The following is a 22,080-nucleotide window of genomic DNA, read 5'->3' on the forward strand; positions in this document are numbered from 1 at the left end:
ACGTTTTAAAATATTTCCTATGTAAAACTTTGAACCCCTTCCTAGGTCTCACCCTATTCCTGGAAGCTGTGATTTGAACAAATTTGAATCTGCACTACCTGAGGATGCTTTTATTTTGAATGACTTCAATCATTACCCTGCTGTTCTTCAGAAAAAAATTTGATTCCTATACATTCCATGTAAAAACTTGATCCCCTATTGTAGCCCCACCCTATCCCTGGGGGTCATTTGAATGATATATATATGTACACCGAAAAGCATCCACGTTTTCTTCTTTTCTGACCCACTGGCCCTTGAACTTTTTAAAGATTTTTCCCCTATATTTTGTTATGTAAACTTTCATTCCCAAATGTGGCCCCACCATATCCCAGGGGCTATGATTTGAACAATTTAGAATAATTAACACCATGTCAGGAAGCTTTCACACAAGTTTCATCTCTTCTTGCCCAGTGGTTCTTGAGTGGATTTTTTAATGAACCCTCCTTATTGTTGGCCTTTTCTTGATTACCCCCACCCCCTTGGAAGGGACATAAACCTATATTTGAACAAGTCGGTAGAGGGATCGTTCCGTGATCAGAAGGTCATGAGTTCGAATCTCGGCCACAACTGACCCAAGTCGATAAAAAAAGATAGCAACTGTTCCTTCACCAAGCGCTCAGCACTTTGAAGTGAAAGTTGCATGTCCTTCGGATGAAACTTTAAAAACCAAGGCCCCGTGTCACAGCAGGTGTTGGTATGATAAAGATCCTTCACTGCTCAATAGCCGTAAGTGCCAAGTAAAGGTCTAAATTTGAAGCCCTTCACTGGTAATGTTGACATCTCTATATGAGTGAAAAATTCTCAAATGGGACGTAAAACAACATACAATCAATCATTATATTTGAACAATTTAGAATCCCTTTGTTCCAAGGATACTCTGTTCCAAGTTGCACTGAAATTGGACCTGTGGTTTTAGAGAAAGTCGAAAATGTGCAAAGTCTACAGATGGACAGAAAAAACGGTAGACACCAGTCAAAAGCTCATAGCCTAGTGAGACAAAAAAGAAGTCAAATTACTCTAGTTTTAAGGAAGCTCTAAAGACTACTGAAAACTTTGGAGGTGGGGTGGGGTGGGGGTGTCTGGTTGAGAAAATTGTATCATATCAATTGTAGTTACCTACCTGCCATAATTCAAAGACAATGAAGTATAAGAGACCAGAAATCACATGTAATTACATTGGGAAAATATTAAAAAAATATGGTAATGTATTTACTTATTTTATCTTGGTCCAATATAATATAAATACACGAATCTTTTTCCAGTTATGTCATTTACTATAGATTTCCATTTAATCCATCATATCGAAGGACAGACCACTCTAAATACATGAAACTTCCTTGGATTCTTCAGTGTGCAGTGTTTAGAGCTTCCTTAAACAATACAAGTGCCAGGAAACTCTTGGAATGCAGAATTTTGCACCATTTACCCTAGAGCTTCTGAAGGCCTAGGCAGAACCCAGACCCCTAGCTTATTTTGGAAAATCTTTTAAATTGTTTTTTTTTTCCACGTCATTTGATTGGAAAATCAAGTTTGATTGATTTTTTGTGACAAGACAGACAGAAAAGGATTACCTTATCATCAGCAAAGAACCAATAAACAAATAAATCAACAAACAACAACTTAAATTATTGACAAACTTTCATTTGTCATATGTTTTAATAATTTTTTTGAAAAATTTTTCCATCTTCATTTTTACCAACATAGAATACAAGACCAAGTAAGAAACCTCTCCACTCAGGAATATATTTCAATACAACTGAATACTTCTGAGTGGAGAGACGTCAGTCTTGCATTCTAGACAAGTTTACTGTACAAAAATATTGACATGTAAACTGAGTGTTCATGTGCACACAAATAAAATCAATATCTCCAATAACAGCTGGCTCACACAGCTCATGACTATTTATATTTCTCAATCACATGATAAATGACATGAAATCAGAGTCCCTGATTGGTCAGATTCTACAGACAACGGTTATATAACATAAACACTGGAATTACAGTCCTCTTATTCCCAAATCATGATTTAACCTGAAAAAAAGATGGATCCCAAAAAATCTCGACAATATTATACTGTCCAAAATCTATATCTGTGCCTTTCAATTTAATCCCCCTCCAAATAATGCAAAAAGAATCCTAAGACAGTTAAATTACAGATAAAGCCTTTACATTTCTTATGGAGTAATTTTGTTTTTATATACTAACAGATGTCTAAAATATTGAAATCCATTTCATAACAAATAAAGTGAACTTCAGAAACAGAATTCATTTTGAAACGAAAAAGAATAAAACTCTTTAAAATAACTAAACTTTGTACAGGAATTATTGTAAATAAAACTAATGATTGCACTTTTTCCAAATACAAATTTGCACTTTTCAATTATAAGTAACTATACACAATGAAAACAAAATGCTTTCCAAGTTTAAAAGTTTTCAGTACTAAATTGATTGCTTACAGTATTTGTGAAAATCTGTAAACAACTGAACAATTCTTTCTCAAGTGTTTTTTTTTTCCTCTGGATGATGAAGGGCAAACTGAAGAAATAAAATCAAACTGAGAAAGTGAGATTCAAAGAGTCAAACTTCCAGACGGAATATCGAGCACACTGCAAAGCTGAGGACAGCTGGCTTGAGTACCCAGGTCTCATGACCATAATACATGTAGATGCCTTGACTGACACAAAATGAGTAAATGACTTTTAATCACCATCCACTTGTTAACTGTAATGACTTAAGACAAAACAAGTGCCCTCTCATACATAACATATATTGCGAGATCAAACACAACCTAGGACCCTGCCTTGGCATATAATTTATCACAATGTGCTGCGAAACAAAACATTGGCTTTAAATATAGTCCCTGCATATTAAATTTCGCAATGTTCAAAAGCTCTTAAACAATGGTGAGCACCCTGTCCACTGGTTTGTCCGAGTCATCATCACAATCAGACATTTAAGGATGATTACAATGATCAAGCATTCCTCCATTTCTACTTTAACATTTACACAGGCAGAATGGCAGTAACAGCAGATCCAAGGAAATCCATCGTCGTCTCGTACTATGGACCATAAGGACATCTGTCTCCTTATTGTTCAGCTTTAATTCAAGTCTCTGTCTTCAAGATACCGGTATTCAAACGTAAAACCTTCTTTTTTCCTTTGGCACCACTTCTCGTAGTCAAAATAGATGTATGTGCCCTGTAAACAAACAACAACAATACTTCCATAATTGTCATGAAGTTCACCTAAATACCACTATTAATTTTCTGATGACTTCTGCTACTGTAGTTTATTTCTGCTTAAAGGTAAGAAGCCTTTGGTGACTGATAAAGTTAAATCTGAGAAAGTGCATCCACTTTTCTTCTTCAAGTTTGCATAGATCATATGAATTTTTACGTCTCATAACTTCAGTAACTTTGAATGCAACAGATATACATGTAAATCCTACATTTAATATTATTTCGCAAATTCAAAATGTGTGTAATCAAATAAAACAGAAACTACATCAGACTAAATAAGTCCACAGGATGCTAATTCCCTTGCCTTTTGTAGAATGTGTATTCCATATTCCAACGTAAGGGACTTACATATTGGTGCTTTTATGTTGTAAGTTCTGACTTGCCTGACACAATGGTTCTAGATAAGATTTCCCACTGCTTTTATTTCTTTTCCCTTATTTACTGTTAGATCACCTTTTTTTCCTGAGGTCAAATTTTCATGATTTAATTTTATGTTAAGGGAAAAACAGTCCAGTATAAAATTTTAACATTTTAACGGGATATGAATCCTTAGGTTTCTTCATACCATGAAAATTAAATCCCAACGAAATTTAGTGATTTCAGTGTCTCCCCTTGCATGCAGATTTCTCCCTTCATATGAACAAAATTAAATCCCTTCTCCCAACAACGCTTTATGCAAAGTTTGGTTTATTCTAACCTAGTGGTTCTGGAGAAAAAGATAAAAATAAGAAATCATTTACAGATGACAGACCACCAACAGACAAAATTTGCTCATCAAAGTTTACTACAGTGTTTGGGTCAAGTGACCTACACAACTCTAATCCATCATAGTAATTTCACATGAATATCCGCAAACCTGTTCATAATCCTCTGTTATTGTCTTTGGCTCTTCATGCCGCTGGAACCACATCATGTACCTTGTGTGAAATCGCCATGACTGTTTTTTTAAAGCCTTTGCTGCCAGATATTGAGCTTTTGTCCCCTGAAAATAGATTGGAATTTCATACCTTAGAGGGACAAACAAGAAATTGACTATGTATCAAAAACAAATTATTGTTTTTAAATTCGGTTGATACTTAAACAAGAGGTATATGTTTGACATGTATGGCTTACATACCTCCATATAATAAAATATAAAGAAGAGTGTTTCTGTGGATAGTCGTTGAAAAAACTCAACCGAGTCTGCATGGGGTGGGGGCAGTTGTGGGTAAAAGGAGGGCGATGGACAAGGGTTTCGGGGAAGAAATGACCTGAAAAACAATTTCAAAATTCCTGATACTCTAAACCTTACACTTCCAAGGCAAAAAAAAAAAAAAATTAAAAAAAAAAAAAAAAAAAAAAAAAAAAAAAAATTAGAAAGGTACAAAAATGCTTAGAAGATCCAGACTATTTCTAAATTTTCATCTCTCTTACCTTTGTCTCTCAGAATCAGAGGGGTGTGGTAAGTGATGATATGCAGCTTCTAGCATCTGTAGTTGGTAAAAGTTTTCTCTACTCAGAGGTACTGGACCCAGGGGTGCCACCCCCAGTAGTGGGTTGAGGTGTATTGTGGTGGTTTGCGGTTGTTGTGACGTCTGATCACTGGGCGATAACGACGTACTTTGTGACACCACTTGTGAAGAGGTTGGTAATGATGTTGTTAATGATGTGGAACTATTAAATTGCACTGAAATTAACACATATATTCAGTGTAAAACTTCACAAAAAAAGGTGCTTGTCCCTTTTTATTTTTTATTTCCTGGTTCTGTAAAGTTGTCATGCAAACTCTGCTATAGACTCTTTCATTTTACCTCAGCAAAAAAATAATTTGTTGAAAATTTTTTTTTCAAGCAGTGCAAGATTGTTGGTTCCACTTACATCTCGATTCTGATGGCAGAGGAGGAGGTGTTGGTATCTGATTCTCTAGACCCGCATTTACCACTGCTTGTTGTGCTATAGACTTTAATGAGGACATGGATTCTGAATTCTGTAAACAGTAGAATTATGTTTTATAAAAATTAAAAAAAAAGAAAAAAAAATTTGAGCAGCACTAACACTGTCTTCATGTAGCAATTTTCATGAATGCTTATCAACTAACATAAACATCAGCAGTACTTGTAATGGTCATAAAATTTTACTTCCTGGCCTTAGTCCTTTACTTTTGGCACTCTAATGTCTACCGCTGGCCATCTTATGTTAGTAAAACTAGAACTAAATGTGTTCTATATACAGTATTGTTTACTAATGCATGAATTCACCTTTTCTGTAACTGAATTCCCTGAACTTTGTCATGAGGATAAAATATAATCAGTCTATGCGAAAGTTTAAAATTTTTAAAGGACATATGGTCTGGTAAAAATATATATTTTACCAGACCAAGCATTTACTTACCAGACTGACCTTTTTCTTTAAATTCATACATCATTATGATACAGAGATTGAAAAGAGGAGGGGGGTGTATTCTCACTGTTATATTGAACCTTAAATGATTATTAAAAAAAAAATGATTTTATGGAAATGAACACATTTATTATTGTTTCCTTTTTAAAAGGTAGTACATATGACAAATGCATACAATTTTCTCTTTTTCTGGTTATTTGACACATACAAACGAAATATACAGTGTCAAAGATTTTTTTCTTAAACTTAAAATGTACTTTAAAATATATTTATTTATTTCCTGAAGTAACTCATAATAGTTACTCTTGTTTAATAATGAAAATAATCTACCCAACCGAATCTACGTATGAGCTATCCATAGATCTATAATCCATGACAGAGGAAATTCGAATTAGAAATAACCGATCATGACAGGGTTGATATAGATTTAAATTAATCATGCATTACTGCTAAATGGATCGAATAAAGGATATGTGTGGAAAATAAGACCATATGAACATGTAAATTCAGAATTTTAGGCCTTATTTTTTCATCGGACATTTGGTCCTGTATCCTGAATTTTTTTACCGACCCGAACCAAATTTTACCGCTAAAAACCGACGGTCCGGTGACTTTCGCATAGACTGTATAATATTTCTGAGCGTTTTATTCATATCCAATTTTATGGAAGAAGCACTACATATACCTTTTAATAGTACATGTGGTTTTCACAAGTCTGTGGAAGTTCCAATCAAAACTTTCAACACTAGTTATCCAATCAAGAAAAAAACACTAGAATGAAAGTGTCTGGAGTTGAATTGAAATTAACTGTACTTACACTGTCATCCATGCCACTGATCCCTTTTAATCCTGATGCACTCATTGGTCCATTCATAACCACCTCCATGGAAGGCGGATGTGAGATGGGTCCGTTTGTTGTCTGACTCGAGTGAGAATTGCTTGTTGGTACACTATTTGATACAACCATTGGCATTGAAATTGAAAAGGGCACTGTTGTGCCATTATTGGTAAATAATGGTGATGGGGCTGGCACTAACGAGGGATTTCCTACAGGAGTCACTGAGACAGAGTTTGAATTAGAGTGTGTCACTGAAGATGTACTGCTGTTTACTGTTGAGTTACTATTTAAAGCTGAATGGTCCATAGCGTTCACTTGATTTTTTGTATCTAAAATAAAAATGCAATGTGACAGAGTAATATTTTATACCTTGCCATGCACCTAAATAATTCGAAACCAAAGCAGTTACGGTATGTAAACCAAAAAAAAAAAAAAAAAAAAAAAAAAAAAAAAAAAAAAATTTCCAGATTCAACACCTTCACAAGTTCCTAGACAAATATATATGGATCTTTACTTCTTTTGAATGAGAAAACTTACATTTGTATCAAGAGGCAGATTTTACTTAAAAATGTATGATACGACTTAAGCAAACAACTGAAGGTAAAATAAAAAATCCTCTGTGTGAGAGATGGCAAATTAGCATCATTATTTGAGCACAAAACACGCTTCTAATATCAAAAGGGGCCAGCCCCCCCCCCCCCCCCTTTTATCTGAAAATAGTTTTACTATTATGGAAAAATCCTGGTTGCTTCCCTCCCCCTCCCACTTTTGAAGCAGTATGGCCAAATCCTTGTTAATATTATACTATGACATTTCAAATTTTGGTCTTTTTTTTGTAAGCTTCTTACCAGTACTTATTTCAGATATCTTGTAATTCTTTTTTCTGATTGCACCCCCCCCCCCCCCCCCCCTTTAGAAAACAATACCAAGTGCCTGCAAAAGTTTGTGTATGCATTTTTTATCCTTCATCAGTGGAATCACTGTAAATCAACTACTGTATAACGGGTATATTCTGCTCTGCTGCTCATCTCCCTATTAATTATTTGGCAATTTTTTTCAAATTACTTTTATTTCATACCCTGGTAAGCATAAAACTTTTTTATACAATTATCAGTTATGAATTCACATGTTAAATCTGGCGAATACTACCTTGATGTACACAACACATAGAGGGAATAAATGACGATGAGTTTACGAAATATTTTAATTAATATTTGATGAAAATTTTGCAGTTGTAATTTTTCATTTCGTAATTGCCCGTTTCAAACCACCTTATTAACTTCCACTCCAATAAATGTTGGTATACATTAATTAGTAATTTCCAGCTACCCTACATGCCAAGTTAACTGACTAATCTGACTTACATGAACTGACTCCTTAACATTGGATATACATTATTCCTTACTCCTTATGATGGATTGATATCATAGGGTTAATATACTGTACCATCTGTAAAAACAGTTTCTCTAGCAAGATGTATTTTTCTTGAAAACACTTCTCTATCTAAAATTCACATGGCAGTTTTAACTGATATTTTAATTATGTAATAAAAGTATAGTCAAACCTCATTATCTCGAACTCAATGGAAGAAAGAAAAACTTTAAGATACTGAGGTAAAAATACATTAAAGAAAAGGTAATTGGGGCTTCCCAGCTGACTTCAAGCTATCCATAGTATTCGAGACATCAGTGTTCGAGATAATAAAGTTCAACTTTATTTTTAATTTCCAACCCTTTCAAAAATGGACGTTTTACATGACATGTATGCAGATTTCAATAAAAAGCTTGATTTAATTTAAATTACATTGACAACTCTACAGGATACAGGAACATGTAATATACCACCTCCAGCATGCAGATATTTCAAAATTTGACAATTCTAGATAGCATATTCAACTTTGGCACCACACCATCCTAATCAAATCTTCAAGCAGGAGATTAGACATGGCACATATATTTCATATAATGATCTACTCTGGCCAGGTGACAAGGGCTAGAGAACATTACCCATCCCTTTCTTACCCCTTTTAATATAACGGTCAGATAAGTAAGACAACTTCATGGGGGAAATATCCCCCTGCCATACAGTGGAACTGACAGGTAACCGTGGAATGGCTATACCTAAAATGTACAATAATACCAATTTTCTAAGACTCTCCCACAAACAACAGTCTGTTGTGACACACAGCCCTTTTTTCTTATTATTATTCAGTCATATTACAACTTCAAGAAATATTCTCTAGCTCTATTGTGTTTACGTTGGAATATATATTGCTGAATGTATTAATGGAAAATTGTTTATACACATGTAAGTGATAACTACTAAGTGTCTATGACATTAATGGAAAGAAAACTGCCCCATGATTCATTCTGCTTCATAAAGTTTTGTTTTTTTTTTTAAAATAAAATACAGAATTATTTTCATGTTTTTTGTTGTCGGTCATGTAGAATTATGAAAATAGAAACTGAAACCCTTCGATAAGAACCAGAAATTCAAAACAAATACAACAATCATTCAAATGCTTAGTACTATGAACACAGATATCAAACACAAGGTGAAAAAATTTTAACTTAAAATGCAGGATTAATTCACGAGTATGAGAAATATACTGTATTTCTCAACCTAGTAGTGAAAGTTCCTATACTGAAATATAACATTTTACTGGTATTATTGTATGCCTCAACCTACTTAATCTACACAATAGACCCATTTTATAATCATTCTACAGACATTTACCCATTGCAAAAACACACAATCCAGAACATTTCAATCCATTACAAATCATGCTCTTTTTTTTTGGAATTACAAAGCATCACCTATTCCTGTCAGTGTTGAGAGTCTACATCCACTATTCTATCTGCCTACTTGATTTCCTGTTTTTTATGTGCTCACCTGTACCGTTATTTTGTTGTGAACTGGCGGCTACCGAAGAGAACCCTGTTAGAGGTGGTGGTGTGGAATTTGGACGATGATTGCTATTTGAATTTTCTATGGTCGTAGCATTCCTGTAAAAATAGGAATTGGATTATTACAGTGTCTCAAAAATGGTTTAAAAATTACCTCAAATATTTTGAGTTTTATTATCATTAACTATACATGCATCATATATTTGTATTGTTAGAGTATGCATAGAGTATGCATATACAACATACACAGGCATTTACAAACATGTACATGTTATACAAATTACTTATACAAGCTTATGTTTTCTATTTTCTTTTTTAAAAGGAATTTGATTCAATTGTCAAGAATTCATACCCCTGGAATAACTTTGTAGGAGTTGATGGAACTTTGTTATTGACAGGAACATTTGACAATGAATTATTTAATGATGGAGGAGAAATCACGGGTACTGACTTCTGTAAAACAAATAATAACATGAAGAAAGAATTCATATAAACATAACACCAGTGCAAACAAAATAGGTTACAGTTAAATTTGGTTATAAGAGTCACTGGGACCTGGAATTTTGTTTCCTTATATAACTGAGATTCTTTATATCCTAATAACGCATAAAGTAAAAAGTTTTCCTTGTAACCCAATTTTCCTTATAATCAAGTTCTATATAACCGAGTTTTACTATATTTAAACAAAATAATTTAGGACTTTAGTCCAACAGAATATCTGAGCTTCTAGATATAAAAGTACATGAAAAAGGGTTGAAATAGAATTTTATGAAATTAAGATATTTAAATTCATTATTGAACATGAATTTCTTACAGGTTCTAGTTCCGCACTGAGAGCTCGAATACTATCATCATTTTGTGATTTGTGTCTTTTCCTCTCATCATCTGACCTTTCCTGAAATAACATAAATTTCATTATAGATTTGATAGTTGTGAAGTAAAATTCATTGTTTTCCATGACTGAATCTTAACTCAAAGTAATCTTACATAATGCAAAATAAATTCAAACTGCTTAACCATGCCTATTGTAAAACTTACTTTGGAATGATTCAGACTAGGACTGGGGGAGGGTGAACTTGAATTTGTTGAAGTTGGAGTGCTTGATAATGCTTCCAAGTTGATGATATCATCATTCGGTGGTGAAGATGCAAGCATTTGTGCACCTGCAACAGAAGTTACTTTAACTTTGTAGATAACTTCATTTCATGTCATTACATCAAATTGCCACATTTTTATAGATTTTTTTTTCATAATTTGAGTCTCCAACCTATCCTATCCCTCTTAGACCAAGGTGTATGAAAATTAATTTAAGTTACAAGATGATGCTTCCAAATTATTTTTACAAGCTCTGGATACGTTGGTTTTACTTTTAGTTAGATTTATCTTACATGCTCTTATTTTTTCTTGAAATGAAATATTCATATATGGGAAATGAAAATAATTCCCTCAAGATCATGGCACATCCTCAGGTCATAACAATTTTTGTATCTAGTTCAATGATTCTCCATAACAAAGTTATAGCCTGGACAAGAACTTAATATTTTTTTTCTGTCAGTAACCTTGAACTTGGCGGAATTTGGGTCAATGTCATAAAACACCCTCTCGACATAAACAATCTCTGTACCAAATATGATCTCCAAGCGATTCTACATTACAAAGTTATAGTCCAGACAAGAATTTTATACTTCTTCTGTTAGTGACCTTGAATTTGCTAGAATGACCTTGGGTCAAGGTCAAGACATACATAAATAATTTCTGTACCAAGTATCTCCATTACAAAGTTAAAGCCCCGGACAAGAATTTATCATTTTTTTCTGCTAGTGACCTTGAACTTCTTGGAATGATCTTGGGTCATGGTCATTACACACCCTATGGTTATAAACAATTTCTGTACCAATATGAGCTTCCAATCATTCTATAAAGTAATAGCCTGGATAAGATTGGACGGACAGATGCACAAGGTGATTCCTATCTACCCCCCCCCCTCCTTCATTGGCGGGGGAGGGATGTTCTGGGGTCAAGGTCATGACACACTCTATGGTCATAAGCAATCTCTGTACCAATATGAGCTTCCAATCATTCTATAAAGTTATAGCCTGGAAAAGATTGGACGGACAGATGGACAAGGTGATTCCTAGCTAACCCCCCCCCCCCCCCCCACTTCATTAGCAAGGGAAGGGGAGGCTAAAAAAACTTAAGCTTGACAGAGAGCCAAAGTACCTCCCATCCAATTTTGTCCTAGTTTTAAGAGTTTTCAACATACCTAAATCCTCAAGATCCAAATCATCATAAAGAAATTCATTTTCTTCGAAATCGGGTTCCTGGTTAAACTCAACATAATACTCAACATCATCTTTGATTTTCTTTATCTATAAAACAAAGCAAAATTCAAATACCAATTTTCCAATTCTATTTTTGCATGTTTAGAAAATGAGATCAATTGAGTGAAAGATCATGCAAGGGCTCACCTGATCCAGTGGGATTGCATCATTATCAACCATTCGAAGAATGGTTTCCAATTGCTTTATATGGAATTTGTGTTTGTCCATGTATCCCTTTAGCTCCTCAAATCGGTCTTGTTTCTACAATGTACACAAGTAGAATATTAATAAATATGAAAAGAGGTATGCTTTATTTCAGCAAATGCACATTCTCTTTTTCTGAAAAAATATTACAGGTTCAGTATGTACATGTATGTAACACTGCTTAAAACATTACAAGCATTTTTTCTAACTGAAATGAATATTCTGCATTCTGATATCGAATGACCTTGATTTCGAAAGATGAAATTTGAGTTCAGTACACCTCACTGGTGTACTTCTGAAAATTTTAAGTATCTGTTAGTTGCTTTCTTTTAAACATTTGTTTGACTTCATAACATGACCTTTTACACATTAGACTATGGGCAACACATGTAACAGTATAATGGTTTGGACCATGGATATCAGCCAGGATAGCTCAGTCAGCAAAGCGCCTAACTAGTGATGCAGGGATCCTGGGTTTGATTCCTGGTCTAGCCATACATCTCCTTTCCTGTTACAGCAGTTTGAAATCACTCCAAACAAGAATTACAAAGTTATACAGTAGCTTGGACTTCTTTCAGCATCTCATTGTCCTGTGACCTTAACCTTTGTTAATCTGTGACCTTTACCTTAGTAAAGGTAATACTTATGCATTGAAATGAATATATTTCACAAATACCAATCTAATAATTTTATTTGTTACTATCCCTTTCACACTTCTTATTTTCCTCAATAATAATGGACAAGAACACAAATTGCCACAAACTGTGACAGACAAGACATGCTTGTACAATCTGATACTGTATGTTCATTTCCCACTGGGGATGGGCAATTGGGTAACAGTCAATGGTATTATTTTAATTTTTTCACATGCACAATGTACCTCGATTATTTGAAATAAATGTGAAAACATACATCTTTGTCCATCTTCTTTTTCTTTGATGTTAGCTTTTCAACATTACTTTCAAACTGATCTAGCTGAATATTCAAGTTGTCAATGGTTTGCTGAAAGGAATGAAATTTTAGGCATTAAAATCCCTAATACAAAAAAGGCCTACAGTAGAAAGTTATTCATAATAAGAACAAATGACCCCACACTGTTCTGGTCACTTTGTTTATGTCCATTAATTTATTCTTAACCAATCATGCGAAGTAAAAATATAGACGTGTATAGATAATCTTAAACAAACTGAATGTTTACCTTCAGGGCTCTGTAATTTTTAACTAACTAGTCCTTTCAGATATACAGCAAGGACAAACTTAGGGGGAAATTTGGACGAAATAGTTGTCCTGACGCTTTGCCAGATTTTCAATAGAGAGAGAAGTTTTAGTTGCCTTACTTTTTTCATTTTCTATCATAAAATAACCCTACTCAAGTTAGTTACAGAAGAAATGTTATAAATAGTCTCCCATAAAGGAATCATCATGTCATTTTCATGTGTGTGTTTAAAGTCATTTACTGTTCTGTTGCAGAAGCATCAAGTCTTCCTGATTGTTCTGTCTGGCTAACTTGCTTTGAGGGAGAAGAGAAGTTGCCCTAAATTTTGGGTCTACGTTGGTCCCTGATACAGTTCCATAAAAGCTTTTCAAGTGGCCAAAATTACCTTTCATTAACTAATTTTTTTTAAAATATGATTTCTGTCAACATCACATACTAATTTATGAAGACTTTGGCAGAAGTGCATGTGTATGAATTCTTTTACTTATACAATGAAAATGACTAAAGTCACTAATAACTGGTATTTCCTGTGCAAATTTGCTGTAAATGATAATGCCTATGTCTTTAATTTTTTTTATATACATGTTTTAAATACTTTGAAACACATACATCATGTACGTAAATAAATTAACTCTGACATGCAGCTATCTACATCATGCTGATACTAACCGAAAGCCAGTTTGTCATTTCCGACTTTTCCTTAGCTGCTGGGTTGAGCTTTGCAGCAGCTCCTAATCCCTCTTTTGAATAAGCCTTTGTCTTGGTTTCCCTTTCAACTACTTTAAATCTTTCCATTTGCTATAAAAAAAACATTTTGATTGACATCATCAAATTGTGATGGATAAGTACATGTATGTCAATTTTTCTCCTCACTATTCGTGTACATGGATTAAAATCAATCAATTAATAATTCAGATAAATATTACAGTCTTCTATATTACCGTCTCAATGAGTTTCCTATTTTCCACCAGACACCTCTTGTCTTTGATGTCACTGCTTGCACACCATGTTTTGATCTGGTCACGTAGACGCTGAAAAAAAAGTCAATCACCAAATGAAACCAGTTTTCCAATCAGTAAAACCTAATAGAAGTCATCAATATTTCCAAATTTTGCCACTTTTTAGATGAAAAATTCCCAATTGAAAGGGTACAGGACTGTACCAAAAGAGTCAATTAAACCCCCGTCTCCAATACCTGCAGTTTTTTAATTTCTCTCTTGAGATCTGCTTCATACTTCTCCTTTTGATTTGTGTTTGCTGCATTGTGCACCTACAAAATGAAGATCCTTAAATTGAAACAATAGTTTTATTTAAGCTTTATAATGAAAATCATTCTCTTTAAAAACTCTGCAAGTGTTGGTCTTTATAGCTTACCTTTTGCCAGATGTCTTCAAATGACTCTACCCCCTCCGTTACTTTTTTGAGGCATCTGTCAATTTCACCTTCAAAAACAAAACTTAAAATAAATTTTCTATGGAAAGGTATAATACCTAGTCTTGTAAAGTAAGTAAGAGAAAGAAAATAATTGTCAGAGAATGAGATTATTTTCATCTCCCTTTCTTAACCAATCCATAGTTAACTTATTTCAGTACTATAATGAGCGAAAACAAGGTGGAAAAAAATCTCTGTGATGGTAGCAGATATTTACCCAAATCAGTTAGGGTGAATTCACCATGCATCGGACACCCTTGCACTTCAACAAGTTCTAGCGACATCGCTACCGACCGAATATTATCAAAATGGAACTTAACATGTAGTATGTGCCCAATCGTGCCCTATTTATTGAGAAAATATCATCAAAAACCGATTTTTTCGAAATAAGTCAGAATTCCCCATGGATTGGACAATATTCACCATGCATCGGACATACGATATTTAAACCAGAAAAAATATCATACCTTGATCTTGGTGCTTTAAAACTAGTGATATCGAAACATTTTTATCTTTTATTTAAAAATTAACCTTCTAATTAAATTTGAATGACTATTTCGATCCACAAATATGAAGAGATTTTAGTTGCATCACATCGCCTTAGAAAGGCTTTACAATGAGTAATATGGCAACTCGCGCCTTTGTCTCGTGGGTTATAATCATCTAGTTTAAAGAAATAAATTGAGTCCACTTCTAGTCATCACATATCGATAATTTGTATTTTCACTGAAAATTTAGAGTTTCTATTTTCTATTTCTGTTAAAAAAACAGCTGTCATTTGGGTTTTACATGAAAATGGAAGTGATTACCCATGCATCGGAAAGTGTCCGATGCATGGTTAATTTGTGTCCGATGTACTGTGAAATAAACATACAAGTTAAAAACTACTCTAAAATATATTATACAAACATTGAAGTAAAATTTTTGAAAAGTTTCTGTAATATTATAAATCATTGGCAAATTTTACCAAGGTCCGCCCCTTTCCGTTGACGTCTATTTAAAAGAACGACAACTTTAAAAATTGCAAAATCGTAAAATTCTGGTTACTCCCCTTTGATGATGCAAAATATGATGTAATTTCAAGGCCATTCTTGTGGTATTTTTATCACAACATGAAAATAAAAATCAACATCATTAAAAAATTTAATTCTTCTTCTTTAAGACAGAAACAAGTAAAAACACGGGGAGACTCAGGTTCAATTAAAGTTTATTGCTTGAAGTTGTCCGAAGCAAGGTATGTGTCCGATGCATGGTTAATTCACCCTACTGTAATTTTACCATTACATACTCTCTGATCTGAAGCTGAGTCTTTCTACACCCCATAGTGTAACATAAAATATTAATAGTTGACACTATTGAACATTACACTCTTTGGAACAACAAAGTCATCTAGGACTAAGTAAAAATTTTTAACAATAAAAATTGAATATGTTAAATGATCAGACATACTTCCATACTAAGAGAGCTTCCATGTTTGTTCAAACAAATCAGTTGCATAAGGGAAAAATTCGAAAGAAATTATTATAGAGCCATACAATTAACCTTATCATTCACTTTTAAAAGAGGCCTGACAAAATATGTCATTATTTCAATGATTCCCTTTGCAAAATGTCTTCAAGTCCTCATTATCATTAGTGATGGCACATCAATCTTAGTCCATTCCATTGTCAACAGCTTACACTCAAATCCATCATAACATATTCAGCCACTATTCCACAAAACCTCCTCAATATGCATATTTTCTTTTACTGAAACTTCATAAAGAAGTTTTTTAACACTTAATGTTATAAAACACACTACATGGATATATTCTCCTTGTTTTGCATTCATCTAGACAACTCTTATTTTGGAATGCCTTGTCATAAAAAGTCAAAGGAATAACCGACACAAATCTGATTATCAGCACATGTCATATCTAATTGTTGCCATTTGAAAAAAAAAAAATGCATGACCTCATGCCAATAACTGCAAGGATGTTTATAACATACATATTGTGAATAATAAAATTGCACTTCTTTCCTACATGCATACGGGTGATATACAGTATATATGCAGAAAATTTTCTGGATCATTCATATTTGCAAACTTCAATGCATTCTTCATCTAATGATGCTTAAAGAACAAAGATAACGAGGAAAACTTGCGAAAATCAAAGAAGGGCATTTGTTGAGTCGCATGTTTCCTCACCTTGTAGCTTCCGCCTATCAGCCATAGCTATAAGTATTCGTAGAAAAATGATAGAAGCATGCTACGATTATAATTTGGTACCAATTCAATGCCCGTCAGGTACCAAATTGATCTCGCGAAGTAATGTTTAAATATTCCAAAAGTATCCAAAATGGCTTCTTTTCTCGAAAACTGTTCTTATCACCACCATTAGATATCAATGTTTTTAAAAAAATAGTTCTTTGTTCCGTCGCAATAAACTTTAATTTTAATGGAATTAAGAAAATAAAAGTAAAGAAATTGTATATTGTTTAATTAAGTCGTAACATATCTGATGATAATTTTTTTAGTATTTTGATTTCTTGCTTCTTTATAATTTGGACTAATTTCTTGCCCAACGATATCGTGGGAACTATTTATGGAAGTCGTCGCAGGTGATTGTGGGACAGTTTGTTTACGCATGTGTTGGAAACATGCATTTCCGATTGCCCTGACAAGTTGAAGGAAATTTGTTTTTTTGCATTCTAATGATGCTGTAAAAAAATTATGAACGTGAGTTATCATAAAATGTCAAATGTTTTATAAACAAATAACCCAGCTGACAATTTTCTATGTTTATCACTTGATCTATATTGTGTAGTCTCGGATGCATATCTGAAAATGATTTGTTTACATACATTTAATCTGCATGAGTCAGTTAAAATATTAAAGTGATTTGGTTTTTTTCTCATGTGTGCATCACATCAATTGCCTGGATCCTTTTAAATCATGTAAACTGTAATGTTGCACACACCACATAGGGGAGAGAAGATGAATTGTTCGGCTCAATTTATGGATTGAAGAATCTTTTTTTTTCTTTGATAGAGGTACTTCAACATGTTCTGCAAATAATGCTATATATACAAGTACTCTGTTCTTGTATTCACTTCATAAAACCATGTACAAAGTTATTTTGGTAATAAAAATAAAAAAGTTAATTTGTATTCCAGAGACCTAGGCATGTTATTTAATTATATGCAGTACGTTTGTAAAGAAATTACAAGTGCATCCAGTGCCCAGCATGGCATTAATAAATAAAAATAGTGATCAGGGCTTCATAATGAAAGCTGGAAAAAATTCATGTGCAATAATCATATCTGATAATTTTTTCCCCAAAATGTTGCTTGAAAATGAAATGTTCTGCAGTTTTGTTTCTTCAGCTAATGCATATACATGTACCAGTATATATGATTGTCAGAGGTTTTAGACTAATACTACTGGCTCACACAGAAGTGGAACACTTTTTTAGTATTTATCCCATACAATTTTTTGCGTGATGGCCTAGGGAGATTGAACATAAGTTGAACTCCTGAAAATGATTAATGGTCATAGGAGAGACCTAGACAAATTAAACCACATGTGATTATGCTGGGATTTGGAAAAAAAAACCCCAGTGAAATCAATCATAGGTTTCCAATGATAAAGAGTCTTGTGTCTGGAACAGTAGTCTGAAGAATATAGGAAAGAGATACAGCTCCTTGCATACCCCCCCCCCCCCCCCAAATACAATTTCTTTTTTACTTTTTTTCACTCTCTATAATCCTAGTATTAAGTTCAGATGCGTGTATCTGCATCAATGAATATTTTTCTTCACATTTAAGTTTTTCACATTTGAATACAACTACACTATGTACCAGTGATGAAAATAAGATTTTTTTGGATTAAACTCATTTTGGCAGTTTATACAGGAAAAGTTGTTCATTGGAGAATTTGAGAGGAATGTTGTACAAAAATAATTTGTTAGGAGCCATGGTTAGTAGCATTCAGAGGTGGCAGTGTATAAATACTAAGCTAATTTAGCTTTTTGAGTTGTGTTCATCTTTTTTACTACTTATATATTTGCAATTTTTTGTATGAATGGATTGTAGCTCTCTTACTGTTCTTCAAAAAAAATCCAGATCTTTAAGTTGCTCATTATGACATCTTCAGAGCTCAAAGAAAATGTGAAAGGTGAGGGACGCAATTCCACTCTTTGTTAGACATGCTTTCCATAAATAATTAGTATTTCTTTGTTTTATTTCAGAATGTCAGCTAGAAGTCATGGAGATGATTTGAGTCTCACTGGCTCTCAGATATCAACAAGATCATCTCTGAAGAAATCCTCCTCAGCACGTCAGCTGAATCGCCCCAGCTCTGCATCAAGTGTAAAAACACAACTGGGGGTATGAAAATGTCTATTGATATCTTATAATTTTAGATTTGTAATAATTTATTTAAAAAAAAGCTACTTTCTGGCCTTGATTTTGTTTAAGGATGTTACAGGACACATTTTTTTTTTATTTGTCTCAGTATTAAATGTTTTATTGAATTGATGTCAATTACTGCAATTATACTGATTTAATTTCTTCTCAGAATTTGAAATGTTATTTATCATTTTAGGATGGAGCTAAATCTGAGAGTGTTAAAAGAAATACATTTCAAGGTAAAAAAAAAAAATGTAGAATGCTTGAAAATCTGTATGAGATTATCACAAAAGTGTTGCAATTTTGATCAGTGAATTAACAAGGAAATGTGCTTAAAAGTATACAAAACAATCAATTTCACATTGACTGTTATTTTTGTTCTTCTTGAAATTATTCACATACCCTTCTCTTTGATTGTTTTGTAGGTCAGGGTAATATAAGCCAGAGGAGTGATTTATCTTCAGTGAGTAAAAAAAGTACGGGAAAAGGAAAGTCACCAGGGTAAATAATAGTTCTTGTCATTGTACTGAGAATATATAATACATTTAATGATTTTACACAGTGATTAAATTAAAAGTTATATACAGTCAAATTATTGTCTGTAATTAATAATCATAGTCATCCAAACTACAAGTTTGATATGACTGATTCATCTTTCTATGGATGTTAATTTTTTGTGAACTAGAGAGGACTTCCTGGCTTTGTTTGAAAGCTCAATTCAACCAAAGATAAAAGCACCTGCTGCAAAGTCCAAAAAGCCTGGACCCAATGCTGTCAAAGTTTTATGGCAGCAACCCGTAAGTACCTAGACTCATAGAATACCATTTTTGATCAACTAAAACATGCTACAACTCAAACATGCTGAAGTGGTTTAAAGTATTTGTCTTTTATAATACATTTTTGTATTTCAATTGCAGCCAAAGAAATCTCCGTCTGATATTGGAATGAATGGAGATGGTAATATTTCTCCAAGTCCTGTACAAAATGTATTCCAGCGACACACATATCGCAGCACTGATGACGAATCAGATGAAGATATTCTGTCTTCTAGCTATAGCAAAATTCAAGCATTACAGCAGCTTCAAGCTCAAAAACAGAAACCTCCCTCTCCAGGTGACATTTTAGGAAATCTTGATGCCCTCGTGAGAATTAAGTCACCAACAGGAAATAAAGACATTAGTGATGATGTGACTGGAATTCACAAACAGAACGTCCCTAGTTCCAAATCAAGCAGTGTAACAAGGGCTTCTAAAGGTGCTAATAACTCTGTGCCATCATCTAGTGGAATTGCAAATAACATGGTGGTGAAAGGTAAATCACCAAGGACCTCTTTTACCTCCATAGAAAACTCCTATCAGAACATTAAACATAAAATGCCAGTTAACCAGGTGAAAGAAAGGCACATCAATAGTGGTGCTAGCAACACTCAGACTTCTGTAGGTAGAAATATAGCTGAGGACTACATACAAACATTAAACTCTGCTGCTACTAAAATTCAGCGCTATTACCGTAAATATCGACAGAAAAACGTTAGTGCCACTGGTGATAGTGCACGACAGAAGGCAGGTGCTGCTGCTTTGAAACGTCTCATGCAGCAGAAAAGACAAGAGGTACGGGACAGTCATAACAAACTGGACTTATCTTTACTGTCTGAAGAAGATTCAGAGAAAAAGAAGATAGAGGACAGGAAAAAGACTCGTGAGGAGAAGGCACGGCAGGCGAGGTTACAAGCCATCCAGGTATTTAGTTACTTAATTGCCTTACCCAAAAAAAAAAAGAATACAGAGTGCCCTACATTATATGTGGTAGGTCAGGCAAAAGTAATTTTTAGATTTAATTTTGATGCAGACAGTTAGCTTAGTTAGACAATGAAGCAGTCAATTTAGTTTTATTTTCAAAGCTATTCTTATTAAAAGACTCTAAGCAAATTCTACAAAATTAATGATATATCAGGTAACTAAGTCTCCGTAATACAGGTAACTCTTGATGGCTCGAACTTCGATCTCTCGAACTTCTTGATTGCTCGAAGTGAGTCTCCGGTCCCGAATTTTTCCCCTATATAACTAAGCAAATTTACTCTTGATTTCTCGAACTCTTGATCTCTCGAAACCCTTGATCCCTCGAAGTCAAAATTCAGTCCCGCTATGCATATTCTATTAGATTTTACCCTCGATAGCTCGAAGTGGCTATGTGTATACAAGGTTATATAATTGGCACCTTTACCTGGACATTTAAATGGCCCCAGGCAGAAGACGCGGGTCTCGAGGAACGGGATGTTTATTCAGGTGACACTTATGCTGCAAGGCGATAATTGATTTATAATTAATCATTTTTGCCTATATGCTATTAAAATAATTATCATCGACTGTCTTACAATGATTCAGAGACGGAATGTCAGTGAAAAGTAGTAATTGATTACAAGACGAAACACTAATTTAATTTTTATTTCGAGTCAGTGTCAAAGTTAAACGAAATATGAAAAAGCATTAACAGCCTCAATGTCAATATGATGACTATTGTTGGACAAATACTTACAGAACTCCGTTCAATGATCATGTTAATATGGATTTATAGTCAATGCTACATGTATGTATGCGACGCGGTAAAATGTCGTTTTCATGTAACGAATGCGTAGTATGATGTCCATATTACAAAGAATAAATAAATATACATGAAATGATTTACATATTTTGCTTTACTCAATTTAATGAAATATTCATCTAAATTACGAAAAAATATCGTTGTTTTATATAAACCACGTGTAAAAGGTTAGCACTGCATGAAAATCATTACATCCGGTAAGACTAATTTTAAAACCTGTCAACAAACCCGGAAAATTCTGGACTCTTGAAAACTCGAACTCTTGATCTCTCGAAGTTTTTCCTTGGTCCCGCGGACTTCGAGGTATCGAGAGTTACCTGTATTCAGTATTCCACTATTTTTCAAAATATGCATGAAGTATAAAGCTAATTATTATCCAATTATAAGGAGTACGTACATAATTATAATCCAAGTTTAAGGAGTACTTTTTGGCACTTGGGGATTTTGTAAAGTATCCAAATAGATAAAAATTACTTTTGCATCCAGAGGGAAAAAGTGTAAAAATACAAATTTTGTCA

The 22,080-nt window shown here is 33.7% G+C and overlaps 2 protein-coding genes across 3 annotated transcripts in view; one reads left to right on the forward strand and one right to left on the reverse strand.

Moving 5' to 3' along the window:
• Positions 1-1,659: 1,659 nt before the first annotated feature.
• LOC133205524 (CCR4-NOT transcription complex subunit 3-like) lies at positions 1,660-16,945 on the reverse strand. 2 transcript variants are annotated; one of them, XM_061341358.1, is made up of 19 exons: positions 16,761-16,945; positions 14,517-14,584; positions 14,338-14,412; positions 14,084-14,173; positions 13,812-13,940; positions 12,839-12,928; positions 11,870-11,983; positions 11,665-11,770; positions 10,440-10,564; positions 10,216-10,296; positions 9,754-9,854; positions 9,388-9,500; positions 8,517-8,615; positions 6,475-6,824; positions 5,136-5,244; positions 4,692-4,944; positions 4,396-4,528; positions 4,135-4,260; positions 1,660-3,237 (listed from the first exon to the last, which is right to left on the reverse strand). In XM_061341358.1, the coding sequence occupies exons 1-19, from the start codon at positions 16,783-16,785 to the stop codon at positions 3,139-3,141; spliced, it is 2,286 nt and encodes a 761-aa protein (XP_061197342.1). In that variant the 5' UTR covers positions 16,786-16,945; the 3' UTR covers positions 1,660-3,138. The 2 variants fall into 2 exon arrangements, with proteins under 2 accessions (XP_061197342.1, XP_061197350.1); XM_061341366.1 differs by lacking the exon at positions 8,517-8,615.
• A 236-nt stretch (positions 16,946-17,181) lies between these two features.
• The window catches only part of LOC133205516 (centrosomal protein of 131 kDa-like), a 20,476-nt gene continuing 15,577 nt past the window's right edge, over positions 17,182-22,080 (forward strand). Inside the window, exons 1-6 of the mRNA XM_061341347.1 lie at positions 17,182-17,291; positions 18,802-18,940; positions 19,158-19,200; positions 19,387-19,462; positions 19,647-19,758; positions 19,879-20,700. Of these exons, the coding sequence (XP_061197331.1) occupies positions 18,803-18,940; positions 19,158-19,200; positions 19,387-19,462; positions 19,647-19,758; positions 19,879-20,700 (1,191 nt within the window). The 5' untranslated portion in view covers positions 17,182-17,291; position 18,802. The remainder of the gene's footprint in view (positions 17,292-18,801; positions 18,941-19,157; positions 19,201-19,386; positions 19,463-19,646; positions 19,759-19,878; positions 20,701-22,080) is intronic.

The sequence above is a fragment of the Saccostrea echinata genome, unplaced genomic scaffold, assembly GCF_033153115.1.
Source record: "Saccostrea echinata isolate AGI-Se365-2 ecotype Australia unplaced genomic scaffold, CSIRO_AGI_Sech_v1 ptg000002l, whole genome shotgun sequence".
Lineage (NCBI taxonomy): Eukaryota > Metazoa > Mollusca > Bivalvia > Ostreida > Ostreidae > Saccostrea > Saccostrea echinata.

Bases quoted from the DNA above. Each gene is read 5' to 3' on its own strand.
- LOC133205524 (XM_061341358.1), bottom strand. From the start codon at position 16,785: ATGGCTGATAGGCGGAAGCTACAAG. The intron at 9,855-10,215 runs GTAAGAAATTCA...TTTGTTTTACAG, and splicing joins TCAGTGCGGAACTAGAACCT to AAGTCAGTACCCGTGATTTC. The intron at 4,261-4,395 runs GTATGTAAGCCA...ATCTATTTTCAG, and splicing joins TTATATTTTATTATATGGAG to GGGACAAAAGCTCAATATCT.